Here is a 13,912-nt window from a genome sequence, read left to right as displayed (position 1 = left end):
ATGGTGTGAATTTTTAGTGTGTGCATGATGCAACACACATCTATGCGTGTGTTAAATGGTTAACTTGCCGAGTAAGGGAGGGTCTGCTTGGGGGAAGACGAGGGAGTAGAGGAGGAAAGGGTGGGCGTGGGCTGAAGGGGATGGCATCGCTCTCCAACATCAACACAGATGGAAATCATTTGTGTCTCAACAAGAGGACTGGTCCACATTTTCCTCAAGCGAACAGAGACTTGCACAGCCCATACACAGGATGCAACCGATGATGTGACTGGAATACTGACTGAAATGCAACTGTTTTTTAGAAAATGAGAGCATTAGTACTGAAGCAATCAGCAAGAAGAGCCAAACATTTGCCAGTTCAGCCTATTAAATTTGATTTGCTGCTTCTCTCCAGTTTACATCATTGTAAATAGAATTGGGGTTTTCTAACTGATGGTCAGAAAAAACAAGCAAATTAAAGATGTCACCTTGGCTTACCAAACTTGTGTTGCGCATTGTTCACTAATCTTTGACATTTTTCAGACCAAACACTAATCAATTAACCAGCATTCTGTACTACACCTGGCTTTCAATAAATTAAAAACTGAAATAAATGCAGTTAAAATGACAAAGACCTAGATCAGTCTTACTCCACCATAGTTCAAAGTGGCTTTAAGGCTGGGGCATGCTTGAAAAGGGCTATTTCGTACAAAGTCTCATACAACCAGGTTGGCCACACTCAAAGGCAGGGCAAAATACTTGCCATTGTAGAAAGGGACATGACCCAATTAAATGTAAAAAAATTTGCTAACAGTGCACACCTTCTGACTTTCTCCTCAAAGGTGTTCATGGTGAGGCACTTGGTTATACACGAAAAGTAGTTGTTTGAAAAATGAAATCCGAAAGCAGTTGAAAGAGTAGTCTAAATCTGGATTTGTTGGACTATTGGTTTCAGAACTTCACTAAAATTATTTCCGCTGTCGGAAAAGCATGGAGGGACAGGGTTTCCAATGTTGTCCAATGATCCGTCAAACAGTTTGTTTATAGCATACTGACACCTTTTCCTGTCTACCAAGACCTCCATATATCACACAAGATGCTGTCATGTACAGTACAAGACACCCATCAGAGCTGCATGGCCTTTATCTGGTGAATTTAAAGCGAATTTCAACATGAAGCATGAAGTATGAAAACTGCAGAAAAATACTCTGGTGGATGTGTTCAGTGACGCAGCTCCATTCTACATCTGGAACTTGATTTGTTTGCTTCAGTGCAGCTTAATGGAAACACACATAATTTACATTTTATTTTTCAGGACTTTTGTTCAAACTGCTTGACAGCTGGATAGAAACGGTTCATGTGGCTGAGGCAGTAAGCTTGTTGACGACAGGAATGTATTTCATGCCAAAGATAAAAGAGCAATATTAGTGTAGCATTAATTTTGGATATGAAAAGAGAAAGAAAGAGAAAGAGCGAGATTCTTGTAGTACTACAAGACTTCAGAGGGATTTTGTCACCCTTATTGGTCATTATGATCTAATTAGAGACAGACCTTGGTTTGTGTGTGTTTAAATGCATGTGTGTATGTGTTCAAGTGTGGTATATGACACATTGTATAATAGTACAGGGATCCTCTTCCTTAGATCACTGAAGAGATTTATGAGCTGAGGGGTGTGGAGAGTATCAAACTGACATGAAAAGATCCTGCTTCTCTCTGTGTGTATACAGCATGTGTCTGAGCAAACCCATCAGTTTTACCATATTTAAACTCTTGCACACACACAGTCCTACACTCATAGCATCTTGAGGGCATTTGTCTATGACAGCACAAACAGGAGTGCATTCCTCCATTTACTGATGTTTGAAGGATCACCAAATATCATTAAAAATCCATCAGTTTCATCTTATCATATACTATATTGACCAAAATACAAGATGTACATTATTCCTGAAATTACATTTGCAAACGTCAACTTATTACAGCTAAAATTATTAGTTTATTGATTTATTAAATGACTGACAGACAATCCACAATCATTTGATTAATCATTAATTGATTAAGTCACTTATCAAGCAAAAATGTCAAAGACTTGTCAGTTCCAACTTCTTAAACGTGATGATTTACTGCTTTTCTCTTTTATATCATTATAAATTAAACATACATTGTGTTTTGAGCTGTTGGCCAGACAAAACAAGCAATCTGAAGATGTCTTATTAGATTTTGGGAAATTGTGATGGAGGTTTTTCATTACACATTTTATCCACCAAAACCATATTTTGATGAATTATAAAAGTAACACACACATCAATAGATATTTAAAATAATACTTGTGTTACAGAATAAGCCTCTTACTTTGAGAGAGTGTTGTATTGTAGGTCGTTTACAGCCTTAATGCTGCTAGGCTAAACATTTTTTACCTTTCAGTCTACAGCATGGATATACTAAGAGAGCTGGATATGGCACCACCACCCAGCCTTGCTGCCAATTTGTCCCTGTGGCCATTTGGAGTATTGCAAAGAGAAAGTGTGTGTTTGCTAGAGTTAGCCATCCCTAGTTTTCTGCTGCCTGACATGTATGGAACGTGTCTTCTGACTTCTTTATTGCACAGATAGACAAAACAGTCATCTGTCCATTGATGAGGAAATGCTCTGTAACAGAGTACGTTTGCCTAAAAATGCCAAAATAAAATACAATCAAAGATAAGTCCACTTTAAGAGCTTTACAGGAAAGTGTGTGAGTACATGATTAAAGAACAGAGTTAAGGGATGTCTTTTGCCAGAGCTGTTATTCAGCTGAAATCTTTGGAAATCACATTTAAAAGCTGATAAATATGGCTTATCTGCTTTCCTCGTTTTATTCGATTTAGTTTGTCTCTTGAAAGAGTATTTCCGTTTCCAAAAAAGAACTACACATGGTCATTTCAAATCTGGGCCACTGCAGTATTTTTAGCACTATGATTTGCTGTGAGTCATGGCATGCATTTGCTTGTCTGTTGTCTGCCATGTATTCTTCAATTTTGTTTTGCAGTGACTTCTTAATTACCCTCTTCATACACACACACATACACAAAGAAAAGGGGAAGCCCATAGGGCAGTTCAAAGCAGATCAGTTTGAGCTTGATAAACTAAAATAGGGCCAAATGGATGTCTATTTAATTAGTGAATATCCTGCTGTGTCTGCTGATCCCTAATGATATTAGTTTGCATGTGTGTTTGTGTGTGTATGAGAGTCAATAACAAGTCTGGCCTTGGGAAACAAGTTCCTACTCTCAGCTACACAGTTGTTCATACACATCATCTCTTTGTTTCTTTTTCATTTTGCTAATGCCCAGGCTAACAAGTGTGACACATGTGACTCTCATGCCCCACTAACAGATACACTGTGTTAGCAGGCTAGCATGTCTTCATCTCAGCTGACTGTCCTGAGGCAATATTGTCACTAAAGTTGTAGGAACATCCAGGGTGTTTTGCATTAAAAGAGCCAATACATGCATTCATTATTGCATTCAAAATCCCATTCTTTATTACTAACATTTATTGATAGCTGATTAAATGACACAATATATTTTCTAAGCCACAGGTTTTTCATGCATAAACACACCTAACTAATATTAGAAAGACATCAGTTAACAACACAACATCATTGTTGAACAACTGGAGAATAAGAACATTATATGGTCTGAATAATTCCTGAATTGGAGTATATACAGTAAAACAGGATATTTCTTCCCCAAATGGATGAACAGCACATGTTAGCAGTGCATGCTAAACATTGAGGTGAACTTTGCATGTCTGTATTGCTATGAAATCAACAACAAATCAGTGTATGTGTTGCTTTCCAGTGATTTTAAAACAGCTGACACATCTTAAATGGTTTTTATTTTGCTGGAAGTTTGGCTAACGTCTTCCATCTTACCAATTTGAATGTGGAGGTAATACAGCAACATTTAGTGCTTTGGCTTCAGCAGCAGTAATAAGTATTGTAAAAAGATTCTGCCTGGAAATACAATTCTTGAACAGTAGCTAAAGAACCAGCTGTGTGAGCATCTAGTATATCAAATAATATAGATGGGTGTGTTGAAAGCCACCTATTTATTGTGGGACCTAATGATTCTGGCTGCTATGAATACTTTACACCACAGCACCTTTGTCAGTTAATATAATGTTGAATTAAATCCACTTTATGACTTGACACTTCTACAGACTGAAAATCTTGTGTTGGCAGCTAAAGTGCTAATGCAGCAATGTTAGCTAATTCAGTATCTTGCTACTGTATGCATTATACATTAAAGAGCTTGTCAAGAAGGACAGACCTTCGTGACAAACTGCAAAACAATTCCACATCGAGTAAACGCATCATGGAGGTCTCCGTTTGATTACTTCCTCTTTTGTGTTTAATACACAAGCAGAACATTTTGTAAATGTTCAATGTCTATCCGTGTTATTTAAGTGATTTAATGCAATAACACTGCCACTTCACTATCAACAATTACACTGTAAATCCACAAGACTACTCTAACTAATTATTCCTTAAATATAACAGTGAGTAATCAAAATGGCTGCCACAGGCTTTGGGGTAGACAGAGCATTGATGTAGCCTCTAAAGCCGCAGGCTCTCAGTGTTTCAGAGTGTTGGTTTGGCTCGCCACTGAGCCTTGACGGGTCACAGACAGACCGTGGCCAAGGCCGTCTCTTCCTCCTGAATACTCCTCCATTCTTCCACCACTTCTCTCTCGTCTGTTTATTGCACTTACTCACCCTCAGTAACTCACGACTGACGCTTTATAAAATATTCTATTCCACAAATTAACTGTGCATCATGCATTAAAACATGACTAAACAGGGTTTGAGTGTTTTCATCTGCACTAAATCCTGTTTCCTCTTTGTTTCTTTAACTCCCTACCCTGTTTACTCCTTTCTCTTTTGCAGTCTCCTCCCCTCTCTCTTCCTTTCACCCATCCATCTATCTTTTTGTCCTTTCCCGCAGGCTGAAATTTATACAAACAAAGAGTGGTGAGGGAGCAGAACAGATTTTCTTTTCTCTCTGTCTGGACAGCTTATCCAGAGGTCAGTGTGGAAATGTGATGAATGGTAATTTCAGAGCAGAGAGGAGGCAACAGAGAGAGACAGAGAGCTGGAAGAAAATAAAAGTCAGTAGCTGGGTTTCCATCCAAGTGTATTTATGTGAATTGTACTTTACTGCTGTTATTCTGGACACCCTGCACATATGTTACTTGTAGAACGTTTTATATAAGGCTGTATTTCCACTTAGCATGTTGTACTGTTGGAATTGTTGGCTCCATCATGTTTGAATTAGGGACTTCAATGGTTAACTGTTAATCGGTTAACTGCTAATAATATTTTTTACCAGTTACGCATGTTGGTCTATAGGTTAATTTGCAAAGACACTCCGCCAATGGCTAGACAATTATGTTTTCACAACATCATATTCTTTTTGAATGGAGGAAGAACTGGCGTAAAACTGAATTCTACACAGAGTGTTGCATTTTGGGTTGTTTGTAGCATTAATGTTGCTAGGCTAGCGAGTGCCTGAAAGTCTGTTTATAGTGAGTGTGTTAAAGTCAGCCAGCCAGAGGTTAGTCCATTTTAACCTGCAGGAGTTTCTGAAGGCTCGTGTAACGTGTTTCCACAGAGGAAAGAAATTCATGATAAGTGAAAACAAGTCCAAAGCATCTTCCGATGACTCTACTGCGAATATGTCAAGCTGCCAAATACCACTGTCACAGATGATGAGGAGCTCAAAAAGACAAACAGGCAGTCTTATAAATGCTAACTGCCGGAGAAAAAATTTTTTGACCACTTCCAGGAGCCTGGCAGGAGTGTGTGAGAGTATGTAACTCTACTATGGTGTAAGTTATATTCAAATAGTAATGTTATTTTTCCATTAACAGCTGTTGGAAAGGGGGGAAGGGGTCGTCTCATAATCAGGGTCGCCTTATATTGGTATTATTATTTATTTTCGGCCTGCAATCTCAAACATGTTATGCCATCGACAGCTACTGTGACTAAACGCATTGAAAAACACTTTGAGGAGAATAAGCTTGAGCTAACAGTCAAGCTAACGTTAGCTCTGGCCACTGACTGCTGGACAGCTGTCATAAATGAAAGCTACATCAAATCTTTTCTTAAAAATGAATCAGTTAGTTACCGTCTAATGGATGTCGGTCTGTCAAAAGCAAAGCAAAGCAAAAAATTAACTAAAACTGACAACCTAAGTTTGAATTTCTCCTCTTTGCTGATGCAACATCCCAATGTCTCCCCAAAGAAAGCTTCATCTTCATTATTTCATTTTTCGTTTTAATTTTGAACAATTGTACAGCCAGTCAGTGTCCACTGCATATTGTTGTCTACCTCCCCTGTTGGGTATGATGTCTTCATTATTGTTCTATGTGGGTTTGGAGCTTCACAACCTGACTTTGGGTCTGTCTGGCCATCATTCCCTTTTATTTATGATAACGTTTACCATTTTCATTTATGAAAACTGAGGACGCAATGACATCACCTAGAAAAGAGCAACAAGGAGAGAAAATCGGGACTTTTACCCTTGAGACACTGTAGGCTTCAAGTTTCCACATCACACTCCTGTAAATTGCATACTGGACCAAGATTGGCTTCCAAACTAGTTGCGATGTCACAAAATTCTGCTCGTAAATTCACGTTGTTGAGATTTAAGGTGAGTACAGAGAAATTTCTGCAGATGAATGTGAAAACAAACTTTTCACATACATCATTCTGCACAGTGAAGATCAAACATCATAGTGAGGGAACAATAATCAAAACACATTTTTAAGTGGAGGGGGACTTTAATATGTTTAATTGTTTTTCAAATATTAAATTACTAAATACAAGTAACCATGAAAGAACTTTCCCTGAATAAAATAGTCAAAATTTAGAAACATTTTGATTTCATTTAGGAACTTTGTGATCAGAGAATAAGAAGTTAAACCACGCATATGAACATTTTAAGCACAAATCCAGGAGTCATCAATATGTTCTCATCTGAATTTGTTATAATATTTATGAGAGTGCATCATGCAAAACAAGATGCGCTCCTGGTGCAGTAGTAGAGATTTATTCAGATCAATTCTACAGATCTACACATTTACCAACTTTTCATGTTGTTTCGGGCGTACTGCGTGGTTTAGGTGCAACAGGTATGCAGGCTGTTTACAGGATTCACAATCGGGCTCCAAATCAATGTCATGTTTACCAGCCAAATCTGCCTTTTCTGGCTTCTACGTCTTAAACTATTGTTTCACTTGCAGGAAAGTTTTTCTACATTTTTACCATCACGGCCCTCTCTGCACTGCTGCACCACTCCAACAGAGCTTTCCTTATATAGAGAAAAGGGGGTGTGGTAGTATGCTAATTACCAGTAGCGGGCACGAGCCTGTCAATTTAGAATGATTCTGATTCACTAACATACGCACGATGGTAAGAACAAAATTGGCCCGTGCGCACATGTCATGAATCTGACAGTAATTTTGCGTTCACACTTATTTTGTGGGCAAAGTAAGAACATTTCTACACACATATTAGTGAATGAGGCCCAATGTTCCCAAGGTCAAGAAATAACTTCAATTCTCAGGTGTCAAAGAAATGATCGTCTCTCTTGCTGAGTGAACGTCTTTGTTCTGGTCACTGACACTGAAGAACAGAACTTTCACAAGTAAGTAAAACAAAAAATCCAGTGTTTGTCTTGTGTTTGTGTTCATCAAAGAAAAACAGCTGACGGGGCTGGTCACGAGCTTTACTTTTTAACTTTCTGAGAAGCTGGTGTAATTGCAAGACGGAAAAATGTCTAAGAAGACGCACAAGGACAGAGAAGGGAGACTGAAAGGAGAGACAGTGAGACATCACTCCTCCTCTCTCGTTTTCTAGAGTTTTCCGGGAAAACCTTGGCTGTGATTTCCAGACACACGCTGGGGTCACCGGAGGAGGCTGAGGCTGTGGACTGGTTCTAATTACAAACTGCACTGTAAGGCATTTTACCCTCAGTGTGTGTGTGTGTGTGTGTGTGTGTGTGTGTGTGTGTGTGTGATAGAGAGAGAGAGGATGTAGAACAAGGTGTTGTGGCTTATTGTTATGGTGCGAAGGCTTTGCGAGGCATCACAACCACCTGCTTTCCATCAGAGGCATCTGCTCCGACACTGACGACACACACACACACACACACACACACACACACTCTCCATTATTCCTCATGCTGGTTCCCTTTACACACGTATGCTTCTCATATCACTCCCACTATATCTTACACACACACAGTTGCTATAATAGAGACATTACAATCCTCACTGACTGTCAAAGTGATGCAAGGCGCAGTGTGAGACAGGAAAACATATTGAAGCCATGACTAGCCTTCCTACTGCTTTACAAGTGACTGTAAAAACACTCTCTCACATGGCGTCCATGTCCCATTGTATTATTAAAACTGACATTCATGTGACTAGAAAGCACTGAGGTGTGTTTTAATTTGACATGGAGGATGTCTGATACATTGTGCTCCATTCTAGCGCTGGGGGTATCAAACCTTCATATGTTTTATTTGGTATTGATTGAAATGTGTCCATGGCACAAGTATTAAAGGTTGCTACAAATGGTTGCTTAGATTTGTACTCTTCAGACAGTTTCTTACTGAAATAATAACTTAATGAATTTTAGATGATCTCATAGGTACTTGGATGGCTGCTTGTGTCATGGGATTGTTATTGGGTTATTGGGTTATTATTATCATGTCCTGTGTGAAAGTACTCATGAGAAAAACAAGTGGAAGAGGTTAATGATGAATTTTCAGAAACTGGAGTTTCAAAACACTACATGTCCGCTATGTAACAATCTTTTCGGTTTTGGTTTGTGAGGAAAAAGTAGAAAAAAAAATGCAGCCACAAACGTGGGAACTGTGAAAAAGAGAGCGTTGCTATCAGACTGGTTCTCAGTATCAGCAGATGCTCTGAGTTTACATATCAGAATTTATGTTTTGAGATTAAGTCGAATTGATGAACCCACTGTTTAGACATTTAACATTTGAGAATTTTGGCTTCTTTTGTTAAATGAAAAAAAAAAGTATTTTGTGACAATATAAAACTCTGGTATTCAGCGTCATTATCAGACCAATAATAATACCCAGCCCTAGTTCATTCCCTTCTGTCTTTCCTGATTTCCCAAAAATGCACACTTGATTTGAATGTTCCAAACCGACAAGACTTCAATTTATCACCCAACCCAGTGGATGTCACGCAGGTCTCTCTTTAAAACTTGCAAAATAGAGGGTTTGAAAGAATAATTATGACTCATGGTTTACTTTCTAGCTTTCTAGAGTTTTCAATTGCATCTTTACAGTCTTCATCCTCACTGTGAAGACTGTGAGATGCCCTGAAAACAGCAAGTAACACACAACAACTACTATGTCCAAGGTCAATACTGACCAGTACGGACCCAAAAAGTCCAAGAAGTTTTTTATCAGATTTTACCAGTACCATGAGGATATGTTGAAAAAGACTCTAATCCAGAGCCATATGACCTGCAAGTGACTCACCAGCGTTGTCAGTGTTGCCATGACAACAAGTAAACTTTGCATCACCTGAGAATTGTCAGAATTTTGGCACTACAGCAGCTCAGATCAGCTACAATTTGCAAGAAACAGACAAGATGCAGAGCTGGAAACAAAGTGACGCTGAGCTGACTGCTATTTGGAAACATCAGGCGACTCTGTTCAGTCAGATGTCCAAATACTGACCCTGAACGTGAAAGTAAAAATAACCTGTTGGCTGTACAACCTCAGCTTTCACAGGATGTGGTGCTGTAAGGTCAAAGGTCATAGGGTCTTACCAGCCAGGGGTGAGGGATCTCAGGGAGGGGCATCTGAGGCGGAGCCGGCAGACCGCTGTGGATCTCTGACTTGAATGAAGGTTCTGGGGAGGAGGAAAGAGAGAGAAAGTTGAAACATGAAACATGAACTAGGAGTAACTTTGCAATATTACATATTTCAAATTTCAGTAACTGGACAAAAGTGAGAAAAGGTCAACTTTACTATTACTGTTCCTGCTCACAGCCTCTAATCATTTATCCATTTGGGCCCTTTAACATTAAAAATGTTACTGCTCTCTTCACCATCAGGATGATTTCTATCAATCTAAGAAATGTACTTTTGCTCATATAAGCTGCTGCTCAAATAAAAGCCAGGTCACAATCTCTTTCTGTGGAAGTCAGTGGCTGCCAAAACTAGAATGAAGCAATTTCATCAAAATGGAAGTTCATTTTCCATCTGAGTGTGCATGAAGTATTGCTTTAACAAACTTACAATACTGTTTTAATTTTAATATTCAGAAACACAAATGACCATGAAGATAAAATAAAAAATGTAATTTTGCACACTGGCAGACAATGTGCAACCTAAACTAGGAAGTTAAATTACAAACTGGACATTTGCATTTGAATCCAGTCATGATTTTAATTCATTTCAAATGGAATGACTTTTGAATTTGATCCAATTATTTCATTTTAATATTGGCAGCTCTGAACTTCCACATTTCAAACAAATGAAGGCTGATTCCAAACACAGGTTGTGGAAAAAAGGAAGACAAAGAAAAATAGCTGGTGTTGCTCTTACTGGTGGTTTGCTGTGGTTTTATTCTATTAACAACATGAATTAAAAGGAATAGTATCATTTGAAATTGCCCAACATTACTATTAAGTGTAAATGTTTTATAGTTCAGGGTTTCAAACATAGCATACCACCTGTATGACCTTTTATTAGAAAGCTACCACTCACAATCAAGTTAAATGAAATCAAATATGTCCCCATGTTGGAGAGATTTCTTGGCCATGGCTGGGCTCACATCAATTGTGGATCTATATATATGTATATGTAGGATCGTCAAGCAGCGACAAAGTAGCGTGTGCATTAGATGGTAGCATGGTCTACACATTAGCTAAACTCCTTTAGATTGCAATTAAAACATAACAGTGCAAAGCAAAAAACACATAGGACACATTATGCAAAACACAAAGCTACACACAATAGCACATCACATACACCCACAATGTCAACTAGAAATTAATAATGTAAGCTTGTCAAATTAAAAGCAATATTATTAGAGATTATATGAGAAGACAATCAGATGAAATTTAGATTCAGTGGTTACAGAGCTGAGTAGCTTTTAGCAGATATTAGCATGAGCACATGCTGACAAACAGCAGGACAAGAGCAACAGCCTGTTGACTTTGTGTGATTCTCTGGGTTGTTTCTCTCACCTCTGATCATTTATCTTAGTAACACTAACTTCATCAATAAAACTGATTCAGGCTTTTTGGCTGCATGATTGACATCACACAGTAATAGAATGCTACATTATGATGGATTAAAGATTAACATTAACATTCCATGAGGAATTCTAGAATACATACACACAATATAAGTTTCCCACAACCAGAACCAGTCATTTGGACTCAACACTGGAGCTGAGAAAGTTTCCTCCTCAGTGGAGAAAAATCATCAACTACTTCAAAATCTTCATTCAGTTTGTTACCTTGAGAAGAATTTCAACAACAGCATCTTAGAAATGGCAAAAAGAGAACTCAAAACCAAAAAGGTAAGACATTTATATGTCAGTAAGAACTTGATCAGGAGCAGTTTCCTTATCTAACCTAACCTGAGATCAAATACAGGCTCAGAGCAGCTGCTCTGGGAGCAGATGACTAGAAAAATAACCTATAAAAATGAATTCATTCAATGTAGAAAAAAAACACACTGATATGTGCAGATTGTGGGACACTTTTATGAACACTAATCAGCAAATTTCCATAACTAATTTTATATTGATTTATTTATTTAAGGATATTGTTTGAGGATTTTATTTTTTTCCTGTTGGATAAATAAGGATCTATTGCATTTAGACTAAAAAGCATAAATGAGAACAAAATAGAACTACAGAGTTTAAATGTATTAATTATCATATATTAATTGTTTGCACAAAAGAAGCTACAGCATCTTTGCCAGCAGCTGCAGCTTTATTTATTTTCATTCTATGACTGTCAGTATATGTGCTGTGATGTATTTATATTTATCTTATGTGATTGGTCATTACTAAAGCCCACATCCAGGAGGAGTCTGCACCATATTTCAGGAAAATATGACCCTTCATCTTCTTTAATTTATTCATATTTTTTCTAAAGCTTCAACAAATACAATTGTCTCTCATTGAATCAAAACATGGAAATAGATTTGATTTTAGTTTTTCAAATATTTGTATCTGAGATTTCTTCCATCACCCCAAAACAACAGATGGAAAAAGAATTGAACCAGGTCAAAACCTAGTACATGGCTGAATCGTGTATGGTCCATGTGTGAAACTGTGGCCAGCTTGTTACAGGGATAATCAGTAGTTTTGTCTGTAATCTGAATTTCTGGATATTAAATTTTCATCTGCAATTTTCTGTAGTGGTTCCAGTAACATTTGCTGGTAAAATGTACTGAAGTAGTATATCACATGACATGGTTAAGCTACATTTGAGTCAAAAAAAAAAGAATGCAGGGTATAAATGCAGTTGCAAGAACAATGCTTTCCACTCTTATATTGGAATGGTTCATTTGAAAGATAATTATAACTATTCTAATTATCTGTTAACTCTGCTGTGTCATCTGTTTCACTCTGTGGATGTCTCTTGTTTTTCACTCTGCATTGAGTGTTTTGTCAGAGTGATGGTGATTCAGGGTGCTTTAACTGTGCATGTGCATTTTTTCTGCCTCCTTCCAAGTCGATGATCATGGAGGCTGCAGTTTTGACAGCATTTTAGGTGCAAATTCAGGAAGTTTATCTCCGCCCGGTTACCGTAGTTACAGTCAAATCAAGTGCTACACTAAACTGATATAACAGCTACATGAGTTGCATGTTTTTCCTGCAAGACTCGTGTTTTAATGCTGTTGTTCATCACTTGTGATGTGAAAACGTTACAGAAATAAAAAGCTTGCATCCAGGTATTAGTTCAGTTATAAAATCCAAATGCGCTGCGGAGCGTCTCTCCTGCCGGTTGCTGACAGCGCTGTCAGCCAGAGAGTCAATCACACTGGACAGTAGAGGAGGAGACGCAGAGACGCTGCTACATGTCTGTTTACACAGGAGTTTAGCCGAATAATATTAACATTTACAAAGGAGATGGACCGCCTCAGAGTAAAACAACAGAGACTGGCTTTGGCAAACAAAAGCCTGTAAAGGAAGAATTCTGCTGCTAAGCATACCATCATCAAAAATGTGAAAGCTGAGCACAAGAAGATTCTTGAAACTCTTAAAGAGAAGGAAGATCAGATCTCTGAGATGAGCAGGCTGAAGGAGGAGCTGGCAAAGTCAGAACTTCTGGTCACAGAGCTCAGAAAAACTCTGGATGCTCAGACAGATGCCCTCCTAAAGGAGAGGGAGGAAGCTGAGCAGAGTGAAGACAAGTGGAAAACTAAACATGAGGCTCTGGAGAAAAGCTACCATCAGGAGTTGGAGTTTCAGTGTGGAGCTCATGGACATGAAGCAGAGTTTCAAGAAAGAGCTCTCTCTGAAAGAGGAGAGCTTTAAACGTGAGCTCTCTGAGAGGGAAGAGACTTTCAAAATGAAGCTTTCCAAGATGGAGGAGACTTTGAAACTGGAGCTCAGTGAAAGGAAAGAAAGAGGAGTTGTTTAGAATGGAATTCTTCATGATGGAAGTGAGTTTCAGAAAACAGCTCTTTTTCCAACAGGAGCATTTTAAACAGAGAGAATCCAAAAAGAAGCTCTCTCTCTCTCTGTGAGGGAACACTTCAAGATGACGAAGTGCTTCAAAGAAGAGCTCAATTTAAAGGAGCAGACCATCAGAGAGTTGGTCCAGCGTGAAAGAGTGTGGGCCCAGAAAGAGGTGGTGACAGAGGAGATAAAGCACCTGATTA

The 13,912-nt window shown here is 38.4% G+C and overlaps 1 protein-coding gene across 2 annotated transcripts in view; it reads right to left on the bottom strand.

Annotated features, from left to right (window-relative positions):
- Window positions 1-13,912, bottom strand: part of afap1 (actin filament associated protein 1) — a 72,207-nt gene that overhangs the window by 40,928 nt on the left and 17,367 nt on the right. For both annotated transcript variants that reach the window (XM_067579261.1, XM_067579260.1), the window contains exon 3: window positions 9,832-9,914. In XM_067579261.1, coding sequence (XP_067435362.1) covers window positions 9,832-9,914 — 83 coding nt within the window. The remainder of the gene's footprint in view (window positions 1-9,831; window positions 9,915-13,912) is intronic.

The sequence above is a fragment of the Thunnus thynnus genome, chromosome 22 (genome assembly GCF_963924715.1).
Source record: "Thunnus thynnus chromosome 22, fThuThy2.1, whole genome shotgun sequence".
NCBI lineage: Eukaryota > Metazoa > Chordata > Actinopteri > Scombriformes > Scombridae > Thunnus > Thunnus thynnus.
The sequence above is the reverse complement of the archived record's forward strand: the minus strand, read 5'-3'. Positions and strand labels throughout refer to the sequence as shown.